The 16809-nt window shown below is 42.5% G+C and overlaps 2 protein-coding genes across 2 annotated transcripts; both read right to left on the bottom strand.

Moving 5' to 3' along the window:
- Positions 1-4098: 4098 nt before the first annotated feature.
- On the bottom strand, positions 4099-9758 carry T265_10782 (hypothetical protein; the record flags this gene model as incomplete). The annotated part of the gene is made up of 2 exons (XM_009177251.1): positions 4099-4686; positions 9330-9758. 2 exons carry the CDS (start codon positions 9756-9758, stop codon positions 4099-4101), a joined length of 1017 nt encoding a protein of 338 aa, XP_009175515.1.
- An 8-nt stretch (positions 9759-9766) lies between these two features.
- Positions 9767-15378, bottom strand: T265_10781 (hypothetical protein; the record flags this gene model as incomplete). The annotated part of the gene is made up of 3 exons (XM_009177250.1): positions 9767-9789; positions 9979-10212; positions 14775-15378. The coding sequence occupies 3 exons, from the start codon at positions 15376-15378 to the stop codon at positions 9767-9769; spliced, it is 861 nt and encodes a 286-aa protein (XP_009175514.1).
- Between the last annotated feature and the right edge of the window lie 1431 nt (positions 15379-16809).

Below are 16809 nucleotides of genomic sequence, written 5' to 3'. Positions count from 1 at the left end.
AATGACGATTTCATCCACTTATTACGCAATAAGCTACTTCGAGGAAATTAAATCTTAGTGAAATTACCCACAGTTTTGACCACTTCTTGGAGATGAGCTTCCATTTAAATGGAGGCTAGCATTCCCCTTCTTTATTGTGGTCTTTTTTCAAGGGGAGTAAAAGCAGTTAACTTTGCCTAATATCAGGCCGTTAACAGGGCTGTGGATTTTAACTGCAGTGAAAAAGGTAAAATTTTGCAAGCTAAAGCATTTACTGATTGAAATGCTTGTAGTTCCATTCAGCTTGAATGACAAGGGGCTAAATAAACATAGAACTCAGACAATTAGACAGGAACGTGCCTTCAAAAGAAAGCTTAATCCCCTCTGGGTTGATGGTCGAACAACCACTTAATACCCCTTCTCCTGTGTCAAACACACAGCTGGTGAGGCTTGTGCAGCCATGTTAGACTGACTCAAATGAGGGGTGTTACGTAACTAGGTCTGATAGAACATGTTTCGTCCGGGCGCAGGTTAATTTCGACCAACCACCGTTCAGGTGTCCTGTGCTAATCCGCAGAATTGGACGGTTGAAGAAATAGCGTCCCATGAAAACCTGCATAAATCAAGCACTCCCAATGTGTATCTGAATGCTCTATAGAGAGAAAACGACGGTAGACTGCAAAACTCGGAATGCTGTTTGGGTTAAATGACATTTATGATCAGGTAGCTACTGTTGCCTTTGAAGATATCCCACTTCGGTGTAGGGGCTAGGGTTAGCGGATGCTAACATAATTGCACCCTGCTACTATAGCATTTGATTATTTCCAATATTTCCGTTAATTCTTCCCAATAAGTTTCGTTCAACTGGACAGTCTTGTGCACAGCAAACGTACTACATCAAGAATGATTGTTTCTCTAACTTTGTATAGCCTGTGCAAGAAAAGTTTTACATCTTTTGCATAGATGAAGCGGTGGTATCGCAGTACTTCCTGCATACTGCTAGCCCCTATTATTGTACTCCAGTCTTCAAAATTTGGCTTGGTCATTCTGTTAGGATGGTGGCCTATCAGATTCTAGTTTGCCAAATCTCGGGGTGACACATATTGCCAATGGAAGGGCTGATTTCCTGTTTCCAGAAAAAAGAATCAAAGCTGGGTTGCGAAGAATGAATGAAGGCATCCAGTGGGAGATTGTGTACGTTAAAATGACAATAGGGATCAGGTTTCAGGCCAGGAATTATGTTGGTGGTGAATCTAATTCGAATTAGATGCACAATACATTGTCCGGTATATTCTGAACAATATAAATTTGGGTATAATGCAGAGAATGTGTCCGCCGCACAACGTTTGGTGTGGTGAAATACATTGTAAGCATTTCAACTCTTTCAGGGAAGTTGGTTGCGGGGAGGATTTGGAAAACCAGAAAAATAACGTAAATGTATAGGCTGGCACGCTAGTCTCGCAGCTTTTTTCTCATTTTACCTCGAGACGACGCAGAAAGGCTGTTGCTTATGCATTAAGTCTGGGATAAGCTCACTACGTGTAAGACTGGATAAATGTTACTTTGGAGGTACTGACCATAGCTGAGATAGAACAGGATGAAAACGTGATGGCGCGTGCTAGACCATTCGGCACATTCAAGATTTTGAATATTTGAGAATAATTCAAAGACTATGAGTACGATTGTGGAACCGACATGACAGTGAGCATTTCAAGGTCGCGGAGAAGAAGAGAGTGAACAACGTTAGCTAATTCCGACCAACCGTCACAAATAAACTATAGACCAAGTGTGATTTGTCGATTTGTTTGTAACAACCGCGTTGTAACATTTGCCAGGCTTATTGCGTGGTTTTGCTTCTGGCGGGAGAGCCACATTGTGTCCGTAGGTTTGTCACCTGTGGTGTCTGGACTGCAATTTCACCTCGGAATTGCCGCAGTCCGAGTTGATATCTATCTTATGTTCGTCAAACCAGCGTCCTTTGTCGTCTTTTTCCCTCATCGTTGTGTCGGATCATCGGTCTATGTCTTCAGGATAGCCAGAGTCAACATTTAAGCATTTTCCGTTCATCCGAGATTTAGTGACTGAGTGTTTTCCTGCTTGTGAATTCACGCTACTATGAGCGCAACAGTAGGCGGAGTATACCCAAAAATCATGCTTGTCTCAGACAATGAAATCCACGGGATATTGTTCACCCAGGCTTGAAAGGTTCAATCCTGAGCAAGTTAATAAACCATTTCCAATTCGCAGGTGAGTTTTCTTCAAGAATACAGGGCCGAGTGTTTTAATTAGGGTTCCATTGTTGGGTGTTCCTTTCTACCATGTTGCAACCTAGAAAATTAGCTGAATGCTTACGTCAGTCAGAACAATGCAGTAGATGAACATGACCACTGGCTTAGCTAAGTACACTCATTTGCAAACTAACTTGTTTTTTTTGAGATACTCACCTGGAACCCAGCTGATGTTTCCAGGAGTTTACAGCAACCTTATGAGTAGTGACCACTGGCTGTTGTGTTGCTTTGTTCATATGATGCACGTTATGTCAACCTGTCAACCGTTCATACATGAACCTTCCGTCCAGGTCAGTTTTAGTAACCCTCTGTCTCTCTCTCCGGTAGGGGGTAGTCTGAGGATCCGTTGGAACATGAGTCATACAAGTAGTCTGGCATCACGGAAACGTATATAACGTCACTTCTTTTGCATTTGAGATCCATTGTGAGGAACAATCAAATCTTCGAAGGCAAAAAGGGGGCAGCATGCAGTGGGACTCTGAAACCATCAAATAGAAATACTTGACACCCTCCAGGCGATGGACATATTCACACAGCTTCATCTAGGTAATCACTGCGATTGTTCTCGCAAGTGATCAGTAAATTTCATATGTTTTCGCTGACCAACTAGTTTTTAAAGGAGCCGCAGAATGCTTGTAACCCTGCCGTCGGGAAATTACCATAAATATGGCGACGTCACCGTTTCCACTTCAAGGCAGGGTCATCTTAGAGCCCATCATTCACTTTTGTCACGATAAACTTACTGCTTGGAGCCCATAAAAACATTTTTAATACACTGTACTCTAGTTGTGTAAACTGTTGTTTTAGTGAACAGGGGAACACATACATCATCCTTACTAGAAAAGTAACTGTTCGCTTATCACTACCCAGTAAAGGTTTCGTCCAAATAATGGATTTCCATACATTTTATGCAACTTTCTCTTCGCAACACAGGGTAGGGTATCTCAGGTAGATCAGACTTACGACCACTGCAAGGAATAGACTGTTCTTTCATTTGATCCACCGCTAATAAATGATAACAATTGATAATTATTCTTCTACGGATACATAAACCTGATTACGGGGTCAGGTTGTCCGATTCCGAGAACTTCATCCATTCTAAGTTGTGAGGAGTCAAAAGTAGCATAAGCATGTGAAGTTGCATCATTTTTTAGTTTCAAGCTGAAGCAGTGGCCGAGATCCTATTTTGCGAGATTATGTCTTCAGCTGAAACTCCAGCATTAGCCACGGGTTGTCGAACACCTTCACAAGGTATATCATAACGCAAATCGACAGATATAGGATAGTTCGTAAACATATAAAACGAACTTGTAAACCATATAGAGTGGGATCATTCAACAGCTCTGCTTTTTGCGTTACAATATCTGTCAAATTTGTTGGAGCCTAAAGCTTGTCGCTAGAAAATACAAAACTTTGAAACTATGGTTTATCAGATGTTACGATTAGACTACTCGTATGCTTTAATCAGCACCCATCATACTACTTTCGCTGAATTTGTCAAAAAATTGCTTTGGTCACTATATTCATCATTGAGCATTGGAAACAGGATAGCACAGAATGGGAGGCACAAACAAATTTAAACAGAGGGGTTGGATGGTGGGTTGGCATTCTCGCCAACATAGCGCACGGATTGCTAAAATGATGAAGAGACGAAAGTTGGATGTGCGTCTTGCATTCCCAAAGTCGAAGTTAATCCTTTGTGAATTGGGAAACATGCCAACATGCAACACTCCATCTCACGCAGCTGATGATGCATGTGTGGCCGTGTTCCACCGACTCAACTGAGGGGTGTTACGTAATCGGGGCAGATGGAACATGTTTCACCACATCATCAACCACTGCTCAGTTTGGTCACACCACCCCAAGAGATTGGACAATTGAGGAAATAGTGTTGCATGAGAAACTTGGGGTTGAATACAGAGGACTTTATGTCATCAAATTCACTAGCATCACGAGTGACTCCACATGATGTCATCAGATCCTTTCCCGATTGTGCGGATTCATATTCGGAGATGCGACATTTGACGGGGATGGAAACATCTGCTTCCGAAGAAACCACCAGTGACTTGGATTCTTTTTTAGATGGTGGGTTGCGCAGTGTGTCTAGGACAATTTGACGTTTTGCTCTCCAAGTTTCCGATTGTACTGCCTCCAGATTAACGTAGGTCTCGGATGCACTGGCACTTGATGTTGGAGACGGCGGCAAACAGAGAAAGTTCTCCACTTTTCGTGATCTTTCGTATTCAAGATCCTCTGTACCCGAGCAACTGGAATTGGTTCCGCATGTTGCGGGATAGTTTGGGTTTCCATCGCGCTTACCAGATAACGGCAAACTTTGTTGCGTATCTTGCCCAGAGCTGACATAGCCACGTTTCATCTTCTTGTGTTTCATCCGACGATTTTGGAACCATGTTTTCACCTAAAATGGATACATGAGTGATGCTATTCGGGCCAGTATTTCTATAAAGAAAATAAATAGACAGTGTATATTCCGATCGGATGAATAGACAGTTCGTAGTTGCTATAATGCAAATTGTTATTTCGAACAAATCCTGACTGCATCACAATTGGGGCAGACTGCACTCAGACAACATACAGTTACTGAACTCTCGCTGAGCTGACGGTTCAGGCAAGTGGTTCGTATCAGCGGCTTGGATTAGGTACACTCCGGGAATGCCTCAAATAGCTACGCTGTTTTCTTGAGCAGAAAAAATCTCACCTTTGAAACTCAAGTGAAGCAACTACATGAAATGATGTACAAAACTCACGTCTTACCTGCGCAAGAACGACGAACGGCACAAAGCTGACCGCCGTATAGCTGAATGTACCACTCTTATTTTTACCCAATATCCGCTACAGCTCAGACAAAGCTGCTTATATTTCATTTGTAAGCCAAAATTATCAGTCTAACTTCATGATACCGAGAACAAACACAACCTTTCGAAACTCTCATGGCATTCACTGCCCTACAGTTGTACCGGATTTCGGTTGAATGGCGTGAAAGCACCGACCGTGTGTGCAAGCCGCAGTCGGCTACGCTGCTGCTTTCGACCCGTAGCTCATTGATGTCCTTCATGAATAAAACTTCGAGGGAGTGTGCAGACTTACTACTCTAATTGACATATGCGAGTTTCCAAAGGAAGTCGATAGATAGCGGAAGATAGAGAGAGAGTTGCGATGGCCATTGCGCCGCGGGAAGATGATGCAGAAGCCCAAAGAATTACCATGCATTCGAGATCAAAAGTAGTCTGTATAAATCATATGAGCAGATACTTTACACTAAAACTAATCAATTGCCTTTATAGTTCAACCCTACCCAACGAGGCTCATTTACATCCAGTTTTCGGGTTTTTTAGAGTCTGGTTCTCATTTTTGCTATTTGCTCCAGCTCACTTGAGTTTAAGGCATCAGTAAACTATCTCGATGTTAGGAGCTCCCAATTAAAAGCGAAGTTTCTAATATGAAAAAAACACTCTGGGGCCACTTTTGTCATCTCGTACATGGGAAGTCGAACTAACACTTTCTGTAGATCATTTTGGTCACCTTGGAAGCCAGAGCATGAGATACAGGTATCCCTAGTTGCGATATCGCGAACATCACTTTACGAAATACGTTGCGCAATTTGTTTTCAACAGGTCATGACACCCTTTTGGTCTCAGATGCCTTCACAACTTCCGAAAAAATAACAACTTGTCTTTTGATGCTCAAAATGCCTCGGTTCTTGTCTCCAATAGAGCAGCAGTCTTAGGGTCATGAAAAATATAGAAGGATATTACGCGTATACAAAATCCCTTTGAATGCGTTTCGGATGACACGCGTTCATAACTCCCTTTCAAAAAGACTGCAACTGAGAAATTGCTATTGTACACTCAAATGCATGGGAACATTTTGAGAACAACTCTTATCGACAACATTTCTTTCCCGACTGAAAAATGTAGGCATCTAAATCTGGGTCGGTCAAATATATGGGTGGTACTTCCAGGTCGAATTAGATTGGAAATTGAAGAAATCACTTATTTTGACAACTGTAAAGGTCTCTCTATTTTAGAAAAAACAGGAAAATTTGCCAAATATGGAGGGTTGGATTGCGTTCTTCCAAATTCTGATCGGAATAAAGGCAATGCGGCACATTCTTGCCTGTCGAAAGCTGAGTTCACTCTGTATCAGTCACTAACTGGTTCAGAAATGTAGGCTTTACCAGCAAATTTCTAGAGGTTCTCCGTCTTTTGACGTCCGTGCGTCAGAAGCATTACGGCAACAGAATTCGGAGGAAGGACATTACATGGCAGATGAACCGACCCCGGAATTTATGCTGGATAAACGGTTCGAATTACAAAGGACCATGCACTCCACAGAGCCCTTTTCCCGCCCATCTAAATGTTGGGAACATCCAAATGAAGGTCTGATTGTGACTTGGTTGTGGAACGCAGAACTTGGAACAAAGTTGGCAACTAGCTTTTCCTAGACAAAAGCCAGGAACTGCATTCAGAAGTGGTCAGAAAGCAGACCTGCAAAAACTATTCGCCTACCATGTTTCGTTTACCTAAATCACCGCCTTCGCTGGACATCTGGAGTACTCTGACAATCAAACTGCTGACCTCAAAAATGCCGTTTCACTTCACTTATTCGACACTAATTTGAGGCGCCTCCGCTTCCCTCTCCCAATCCGTTCTTCAGTGGTGTATAAACTTGTCTTTTGATGCTCAAAATGCCTCGGTTCTTGTCTCCAATAGAGCAGCAGTCTTAGGGTCATGAAAAATATAGAAGGATATTATGCGGATACAAAATCCCTTTGAATGCGTTTCGGTTGACACGCGTTCATAACTCCCTTTCAAAAAGACTGCAACTGAGAAATTGCTATTGTACACTCAAATGCATGGGAACATTTTGAGAACAACTCTTATCGACAACATTTCTTTCCCGACTGAAAAATGTAGGCATCTAAATCTGGGTCGGTCAAATATATGGGTGGTACTTCCAGGTCGAATTAGATTGGAAATTGAAGAAATCACTTATTTTGAAAACTGTAAAGGTCTCTCTATTTTAGAAAAAACAGGAAAATTTGCCAAATATGGAGGGTTGGATTGCGTTCTTCCAAATTCTGATCGGAATAAAGGCAATACGGCGCATTCTTGCCTGTCGAAAGCTGAGTTCACTCTGAATCAGTCACTAACTGGTTCAGAAACGTAGGCTTTACCAGCAAATTTCTAGAGGTTCTCCGTATTTTGCCATCCGTGCGTCAGAAGCATTACGGCAACAGAATTCGGAGGAAGGACATTACATGGCAGATGAACCGACCCCGGAATTTATGCTGGATAAACGGTTCGAATTACAAAGGACCATGCACTCCACAGAGCCCTTTTCCCGCCCATCTAAATGTTGGGAACATCCAAATGAAGGTCTGATTGTGACTTGGTTGTGGAACGCAGAACTTGGAGCAAAGTTGGCAACTAGCTTTTCCTAGACAAAAGCCAGGAACTGCATTCAGAAGTGGTCAGAAAGCAGACCTGCAAAAACTATTCGCCTACCATGTTTCGTTTACCTAAATCACCGCCTTCGCTGGACATCTGGAGTACTCTGACAATCAAACTGCTGACCTCAAAAATGCCGTTTCACTTCACTTATTCGACACTAATTTGAGGCGCCTCCGCTTCCCTCTCCCAATCCGTTCTTCAGTGGTGTATAATGCTTAGCTGGTACTCCTCTTTTTCCGTACTGTGATGGATGTCTTCACTGAGGCGAGGGCCAAGAAGATTATCATTCAAACTTCCAAACTGATTCCCTATTTGGTTGCGAATTCAGTTATGTTGGATGAAAAAGTTTGATGGATGTCTTCACTGAGGCGAGGGCCATGAAGATTATCATATAAACTTTCAAAGTGATTCACTATTTGGTTGCGAATCCAGTGATGTTGGATAAAAAAAGTCTGGTTGTAACTCTTCTGGTAGCCAATGGCTCACATCCCATTCCGTTGACCGATGGAGCAGTTTTGAGAAGGTATGTACATGTATGCGGGTTCAGCAATCGCTTTTGGCTTTAATGTGTTTTACGAGGGGATGGGTAACCATATTGCGAAAAAAATGTCAGGAATTTATTGCGTAAAAACAGGAAATGCTGATATATCCGCAAAGTCAAACGTTTTGGTTCATACGATCAATTTTTGTGTGACTTCTTTTCAGGCTACCACGGTTAACGTGAAATGACCGACAGGTCTGCGAATAAAAACGGTCGAAAACCATTGCCCTAGGATGATCTGAGACAAATTCGGTATCAGCTAAACATCAGACACTTTTTCTAGCCCCGTAGCTGATTAAATCAGGGAAATTTTTTCCTGCAGAACTCTAAGAATAAGAGGATCACGTGGGGAAAATTTTACTTATCCTTGAAACAGAGGAGCATATCTTCAGAGCATCAAACTGATTTAAAATGTTTATTCGATAACATGCTATTATACTTTTGCACGGTATATTGTTTGCTCGACAGCATACAGTTAGGTCCGTCATCTTTATATCTGATAGAAATATATAATTTGACCCTGTCCTGTCACAAGACAGCCTAGTCAAACTAACTTAACAAATATCTGTTACTGTATCAAAGAAATCCTGAGGAATGGATGGTCATCTTAAGGGTCTTCCGATGGGGGTCGTCACTCGAAAAGCCTAGCAAAACCAGATCGAGCAAGCTGAATTTGGCTGCTTGTGGAACAGGGGATATTACAGGTTGGATTGCGATTACGTGAAGAAAAAAGTCGTTTCCTTGGTCGTAGTCCACAGCGGATTTTTACCGCAAGTCCAGAAGTTTTTGGGATTCGTGAGGGATGTACTATGGTGCCTCTCGTATTCCCGTTACCATAGAAAATCCGAGAGGCTGTAATTTCGAACTTTCGAACTGCTACGCCAATGTGGAGGGAGACTTAATAAACGGAAGTGATAATTTCTACTGTTAGTCCATCATTGTTCAGTAAACGTGTTTTCTTGATAGCCGGATCTTTTTCAGATGAGCCCCGCCAAAAAATTAACCCCGGCCACTGCTGGGGAAGGACTCGCCCTGCGTGGTTTTTACGGCAAGATAGTAGCGTTTCATCGATCTCGGCGTGTAGACCTGGCCCGCCGATAACTGTTGGAGTCTGCAAAAGCCGCCTGGTGCAAACTTCACGAAGAAAGTTCTTCCAGTCAAAACACCGGTCGTGTGGCTAATAGATAATTCCTCTGAGCAGAATTTGATCTTTGCCAAATTTTTGAGACAGCAATAAATGAATAGAATTACTGTCCTAAAATCCATCCTAGACCCCTCCAGCCAAGTCCCCTTTCGAAGACCGATATCTTGTCGACACTGTTGGACATTACACCTCCACCTGTCAGGAACAGTTGGAAGTGTCATTTGGCGGCCATTGTTGCATAAACGTTGCTGATAGAACACTCCTTGGCTTTGCAAAAAACGTATTGCTCTCTCCTTGTCATGGACGAGAGTTGAAAGCGTCAGAAAGTTCATTTAAGGTTTTACGTCCGAACGGAGAAAATTTCTGCACAAAATGAACCAAGATGCGGATGAGGAATTGTTTTCATCAAAAATAGTTCAAGGTTGTGTGCGTACGTTAAATTGGAGCTGGTCAAGGTGGCGGGGCTTAACCTCCCGCACATGCACTTTTTGCATTAGTAGTGGGATTTATCTGGAAAAGATCTGGAATCTTGCACGTGAAGTGGTTGCCAACCCAGTAACAGAATGAGATTTTTTCCACCAAATATTTTACTCACTTGCGTTTCGGATAAGCTTAGTCGATTGGCCAGCTCAATGCGTTCCGGAGTGGACAGATAATGCTGAGATTCAAATCGGTGTTCCAGCCCCAACAGCTGATGATCACTGAACACCGTCCGTGCTTTTCGGCGACGGTACTGTTTCCCACTGGTTTCTCGCGAGAATATCGGAATGGATGCATAGGTAGATGCTGAAAAAGAAACGTGTCGAGTCGATTAGGGTTGGGTACAAATGGACACAAACTTTAGTGGCCGCTAATTATCACCAAAACGTAGACAGTATTGCCGACTCCAAACTATGCTCATCAGTTTAACGTTGACGCAGGATGTGGACAACTAACATCTCGAAGAATCTATACGAGAATTCATTGGTTTAATCGTAAAACAGTCAGTCCTCCAGACCGATGCGCTCACGCTAGACCACATTAAGGTAGTTTTCTAAGAAGCATTAGTGTCTCTGAAAGATCGAATACATCTGGCAAATGAAGGTATGATTAAACTAAAACTGGTGTCTTAATGATCTCTCGTTCGTAGCACAATCGTTCTGAGATGACTGTTCATCTTCACTTGCGATCGCACTCGGGCTCATATACAAACTAAGAATGATAAGATCCGTGGATCCTAAATGGGTAAAGTCTGTTATGGGTTATCTAAGAGTATTTTTGTAAGTTCGTAAGCATTATCACAAGAAAAAAATACATCTCGACATCTATATCGTCATCTCAAGTAAATCACGAGGTGACATTTTCGCAGCACTTTCAGTCGCACGGTAATACAAGCAAGAAATTGATTTAAATCGTCTCGAATCACGGACTATACGTCGACGTTTCACTAAGGCCTAAACTTAAGTATAATGGTAAATCGTTTGTTTCCATAAACCTCATTTCAGAAACTGTCGAAATAAGTAATTTTAAAACATCATCTCTACTCTTTGACCCCTAAGGACAAATGTCCGGGAGATTGAAAGTTTTGTTCCTAATATTCTTTTAGCAACAACCGAGACAAACGACTCCCTGCTTGAAACATATTCAGTAAGTGGATGAACATGTGTTCATCGTGCTCTCGACAGCGTTCACCTCTCCACAGAGACCATAACCCACCGTCCTTCTAGATGGGCGTCTTAGATTGAGTTGCTCTGTTATTTGAGTATGCTTCCAAATGGTTGTTTGCAGTTATGACTAGCATATATTTAGAAGCAGGTTCAGGTTCCGGAACTAAGAAGACAGTGGCATCCTCACAAACATCATGCACGGCGCAATTTTCCTATGACGCTCCAACCTGAAAGTGGCATCTAACCTCACTTCGGTCAGGTACACCTGGTTAAATGAATTCTGATAAGCAATCCGAGGAGGCTTTTGTGGTGTAACGCACCAGATGTAATCGAGCTCAAAGGAGATGACTGTTCATCTTCATCTGCGATCGCACTCGGGCTCATATACAAACTAAGAATGATAAGATCCGTGGATCCTAAATGGGTAAAGTCTGTTATGGGTTATCTAAGAGTATTTTTGTAAGTTCGTAAGCATTATCACAAGAAAAAAATACATCTCGACATCTATATCGTCATCTCAAGTAAATCACGAGGTGACATTTTCGCAGCACTTTCAGTCGCACGGTAATACAAGCAAGAAATTGATTTAAATCGTCTCGAATCACGGACTATACGTCGACGTTTCACTAAGGCCTAAACTTAAGTATAATGGTAAATCGTTTGTTTCCATAAACCTCATTTCAGAAACTGTCGAAATAAGTAATTTTAAAACATCATCTCTACTGTTTGACCCCTAAGGACAAATGTCCGGGAGATTGAAAGTTTTGTTCCTAATATTCTTTTAGCAACAACCGAGACAAACGACTCCCTGCTTGAAACATATTCAGTAAGTGGATGAACATGTGTTCATCGTGCTCTCGACAGCGTTCACCTCTCCACAGAGACCATAACCCACCGTCCTTCTAGATGGGCGTCTTAGATTGAGTTGCTCTGTTATTTGAGTATGCTTCCAAATGGTTGTTTGCAGTTATGACTAGCATATATTTAGAAGCAGGTTCAGGTTCCGGAACTAAGAAGACAGTGGCATCCTCACAAACATCATGCACGGCGCAATTTTCCTATGACGCTCCAACCTGAAAGTGGCATCTAACCTCACTTCGGTCAGGTACACCTGGTTAAATGAATTCTGATAAGCAATCGCCAGTATCCCTACTAAAAATGATTTTTCCTAGGAGGCTTTTGTGGTGTAACGCACCAGATGTAATCGAGCTCAAAGCGCTCACCATTCAACCCACAGACACCTTTTTATTTGCGACATATATAATGCAAAACCGCTAAGTGAGAGTTAACGTTCCAGTTCTTCCTGATCATCAGTAACAGTTGATGCAGTATTCACTGATGATCTCCGTATCTTTACTACTAATTGCATCCGCACGAAAGTTCATAACGTGGTATGTGGAGTGGGTGTCAGGTTATGTATGACAACACGTCTGTTTTCTACAAATGTGTAAAACATCAATAACTCAAACGACTTGTCGCTGAGTGTGTGCATCAAAGATACGGAGAAGTCTTTGGTAGACAAATCGCTTAGTTCGTGAGGTTTACCGAGCGTAAACGTTGGATAGCTATTTCAAATGCGCTTGGCGCCGTGTGCATTCGTATGAGGGCGACAGATTGCCGGGGAGACATGGTGATAGTAAGGTATATTATACTGAGGCCAATAATATAATAATATATATATGTAATATATAATATAATAATATAATATAACAGTCAGCCGTTTCATGTTTGGTCATTAAGCGAACGTCCATGCGTCACACTCTATCTGGAAAGTGAGACATTCTTGCGTAAGACACGAGGCATAAAGATATCTTACTGTTGATGGGGCTGCAGTGTCGTGATAACTTAGCAGTATAACAGCAATCACTTTGACAGGAACGAAAAAGCCGTCAACTATTTCCCGATTATCTATGCATATCACAAAATAAACATATCCACACAGTACAAAGGAACGAAGCTCACAAGTTGTTGGGAACTGTTTTTACATGCCCCATGCGATTTTTTGTTGACGAAAATGCTCGCATTGTGCTTCGTGAGGTGGTCATCAGATGAAATTATTAATTTCACGGATCTCATATAGCATATAGGAAGCTGACCCCAGCGTTTTTACTTGTTACACAAGGCACAATTCATTGCGATGCCACAGGCAGTTGAGGGACAAGATTGTCTGCTGAGCGTCCTTGTGTTTCACATCTAATGACTCCAAGTGATGTAATGGTGGATGTCCGCCAACCTAAGTCGTTTCGCGCTTACATTTGTGGCATGCAGCTTATAATATCCGCATTCATTGCCACGTATTTCATCGTAGCTTCAGATAGGGATACCACTGAAAAAATCGTAAATACACTTTCTGGTTCTTCGGTTGTAGCTCAAGGACGCGTCTTCAACCATTCTTTTAAGCGGCAGCTCAAGCAATCTTACAAGAACTCTTTGGTAGCAGACAAATATCCGTCTTTATTCGGATCTTCACTTCTGCCAATATAGTCATGACAATTGGTTACCATGATAAGGACATACTTTTAAAGTGTTTGCCTCCTATTAGAACTCACTAACAGTGCAAAACGTTGACCCTGCAGCAAACCGAACCTCGGAATTGGAATATGTTAAGCGACTGCGCATCGCAGCCAGCTTTTGGTGGACGGGCTTTAATAACTACGTTCGAAAGGAATGGACGCCCACGCAGTTTGAACGATGCAGCTGGTGGCCGCAGTTTGCCGAGCTGCGAGCCGGTACTTTGTTGCAATTGTTAACCGATCGGCATGTCTGACAAAAAAAGAGGTAACACAAGGGCGCCTGGAACCTGCTGGACTGGAGGGGGTGTTCATTACGAATGGGCGATGTGTGCTACATATCCCGCAATAATCCACGGGTAACTAATAAGCAAGCTTCATTCACCTGTGGAGCTTTTCTTATCTCAAGTCAACAAAGAGCCAATTCGTCATAGTTTGAACTGTTCAACAAATGTGTGAGCCAGTGTTTAGGTGAGCGCCCCGTTTTAGACTGTCGTCAAATATTGTGCAATCTGGGCTCACGCCGAACATGCAGTTGAGGGAAACTCGGGGACTTAGCCTACATGGCAAGCCCTAAAAAGGGTCGAACCGGCCATGGGCTGCCGAAGGCTTCAGGGTAACCCAATGATCAGTGTTTTACGTGTAGAATCTGGTGTAAGTTCAATCACCACGTCAACATGATGAGTGCAAAATAGAAGAGCGAGTAAAGCAGAATATTCGTGGGTTCCGATTCACTCAATGAATGGGGCCAATTAAGGCAAAAAACGTACCGCTTTCCTAGACATGCTCTTAAACATGGACCAAACGTGGTTCTGAATCATTTTTTGGATCTTACATCATAATACAATGTTAAATCAATGCAGACCTTCCGACATACTCTCAGCAGTTTTCCAAAAGTAGTTCACCAATTGCTTTTACGTGAAATTTGGTTGCTGGCTCTTGTAAAGACTCAAGCGTGTGTTTCTCCATGAAGCCTAATAGTGAATGAATTTGAGCTTCTAGTTCAATAAGACCCAACGAACTATTTCTCAGTCGAGCGGTTGCCGTCACACCAACCAAACATTTGCCTTCAAAAATGCTGATTCCCTCATTAAGCACTCATTTAATTCTCTTCAAATCTTGTCCTATTTTCTGGTGCATCAGAAACATTCTATAAGTGAAAGCTATTCAGTTTCAAAGACAGTTAGCTCACCATTGTTGTGGAGAAAAAACGGGGGTAAATCATTCGCAGCTGATTCTGGTAGAGTTCCTGTCAAAATGTTTGAGTTACATCGAGTTGCATCCAGTCCACTAGAAGTCTTGTGGCTAGATAATTGTCTGCTCGTTTTCACCAAGCCATCTCCACTTTGATTAGGAACGAAGGTTGTTGGAGTCAAAAGGTTTCTTTTGGAATTGTAGTTTTCCAAACATGCGTCGTCCATCCCAAACAACTCAGAGAACCGCCATAAATGGTGCATAAATGGACGCGAAGTTAGGAGATGGTCTTTTTCCGAATGTTCTTGTTGTTGTTGTTGCTGCTGCTGTTGCTGAATGAAACTCACAAATCTGTTTAATAGTTCAGGTGGGCAGCATGAAGATGACTTGTGCTCAGTGACAGGATCTGACGGGGGTTCGTCTAGCACCTCATCTGCTCGTGTTAACGAGTCATTGCTGATCGGTTGCTTTTTGGAACAGTACAAAGTTGTAGGATGTTCACAATCAAATGGAGGCTCGGACAAGCATAACAGTTGCCTGATGGAGAAGCTCGATGAAACTTTTGATCCTGATGTGACTGGCTTCGTGTTCTTCGATTCCATTTGTATAAGAAGGATGCGCCGAATGTTCGCTTTTTTCACACTGCAACAAAGATACGGAATTTGGTATCAAACCGCATGACTAAGGCATGTGAATGTGAACACCTTAGTTGAAAACTACTCCATTAACCCGCCTTCTAATGATGTCCTTAGCAGTCGGTTCAGTTTACTTCCTCCGTTTTGATGTATTGTGGCTACCGTCCAGAGGTTATACGATTCGCCCTTCAATTCCAACCTCAGCACCCCCACTCCCACCCCGTAAAACCTAGGGTACGTACAATATGTCACTGGCATAAGGAAACGTAGACCAACAGTGATATCCATCTCGCGCTCACGCACACCACTTGAACAACAATGCTAAGAGCTAATTGGCCAGTTAATCACGCCGCTCGGGTGGGCTTGTCTGCACACCACGAATCCACGAATCCAAACGCGCAGAGCATAAATCTCACCAATCAGGAGGCAGTTGTAATTCAATCGGCCATGGAAAAAGTGAAGGTGTGCGAGAAAGTTACCGCAAGCATCTGTTTTGGACAGTCGCGTATGAGGAAGCTAGATCTGATTCCAGACTGGTTATACCCTACGAATTCGAATTGGGGGCGTCTGAAAAATACAACGAAGTCTACCTATAGCCATACATTAAACTAGCAACAGCTACCGGAACGGAAAATCAAAAGGTCTAACCGGCTAATCGGTGTTAGAGTAAATGATCAAAACGGCACACGGTTTTGCGACTTCTTTGGAATAATCAGCTCACCCCAGGCATCATTCATTTCATTCCTACAGCTTTTACGAGAAGCACGTTGTATGCAGTTACTTTTGGGACCCTTTCGGATCATCAAAGGGGCTCTTGTGTTCAGCTATTTTGCAGACTCGCGAAATAAACCGTCTTAAAAGCTGTTTCTGACCAGACAAACAACGAAAAACCAATTTTAAATTTAGGGCGACCACAAGCGATATGACGACAGGCACTGTAAAATGTAACTTAGTTTGTTTGACGTAAAACTAAATGAAGCTTCATGGAAACATCGGTTCCGCCCCTTCTGTGACTCATGGGGATAGTCACTTGTTGTCAACCTGATTTCGCAGTATATTTTGATTTAGGTGCAGACGAATATTCCTCAAATAAATACCGCTCTCACTGAAACATTTGGCGAAATTTGCGTGTGGCAGTCAGTCGTAATTATTACAAACGAAGGAATAAGGTGGACTCCATTTGATTTCCTCGTCAGTGAAAATTGTTTACGAATAAATGATGATAATGATGAACGAATGAACAACCCTGGAGTTCTCGAAAATCGGTATTGAAACAGTCTGTATATTAGAGAGATGTCTTGTTTTGCAAGAACTTAAATCCATTGGCTGTAAGTGGGGATGACTGCTTACAAAGCCGTTCTCGACGGATGAAGTCCAAACTCAGGTCAAAAGTATTCC

The sequence above is a fragment of the Opisthorchis viverrini genome (genome assembly GCF_000715545.1).
Source record: "Opisthorchis viverrini unplaced genomic scaffold opera_v5_407, whole genome shotgun sequence".
Classification (NCBI taxonomy): domain Eukaryota; kingdom Metazoa; phylum Platyhelminthes; class Trematoda; order Opisthorchiida; family Opisthorchiidae; genus Opisthorchis; species Opisthorchis viverrini.
Note: the sequence above shows the minus strand (reverse complement) of the source record. Positions and strands in the feature narration are given on the sequence as shown.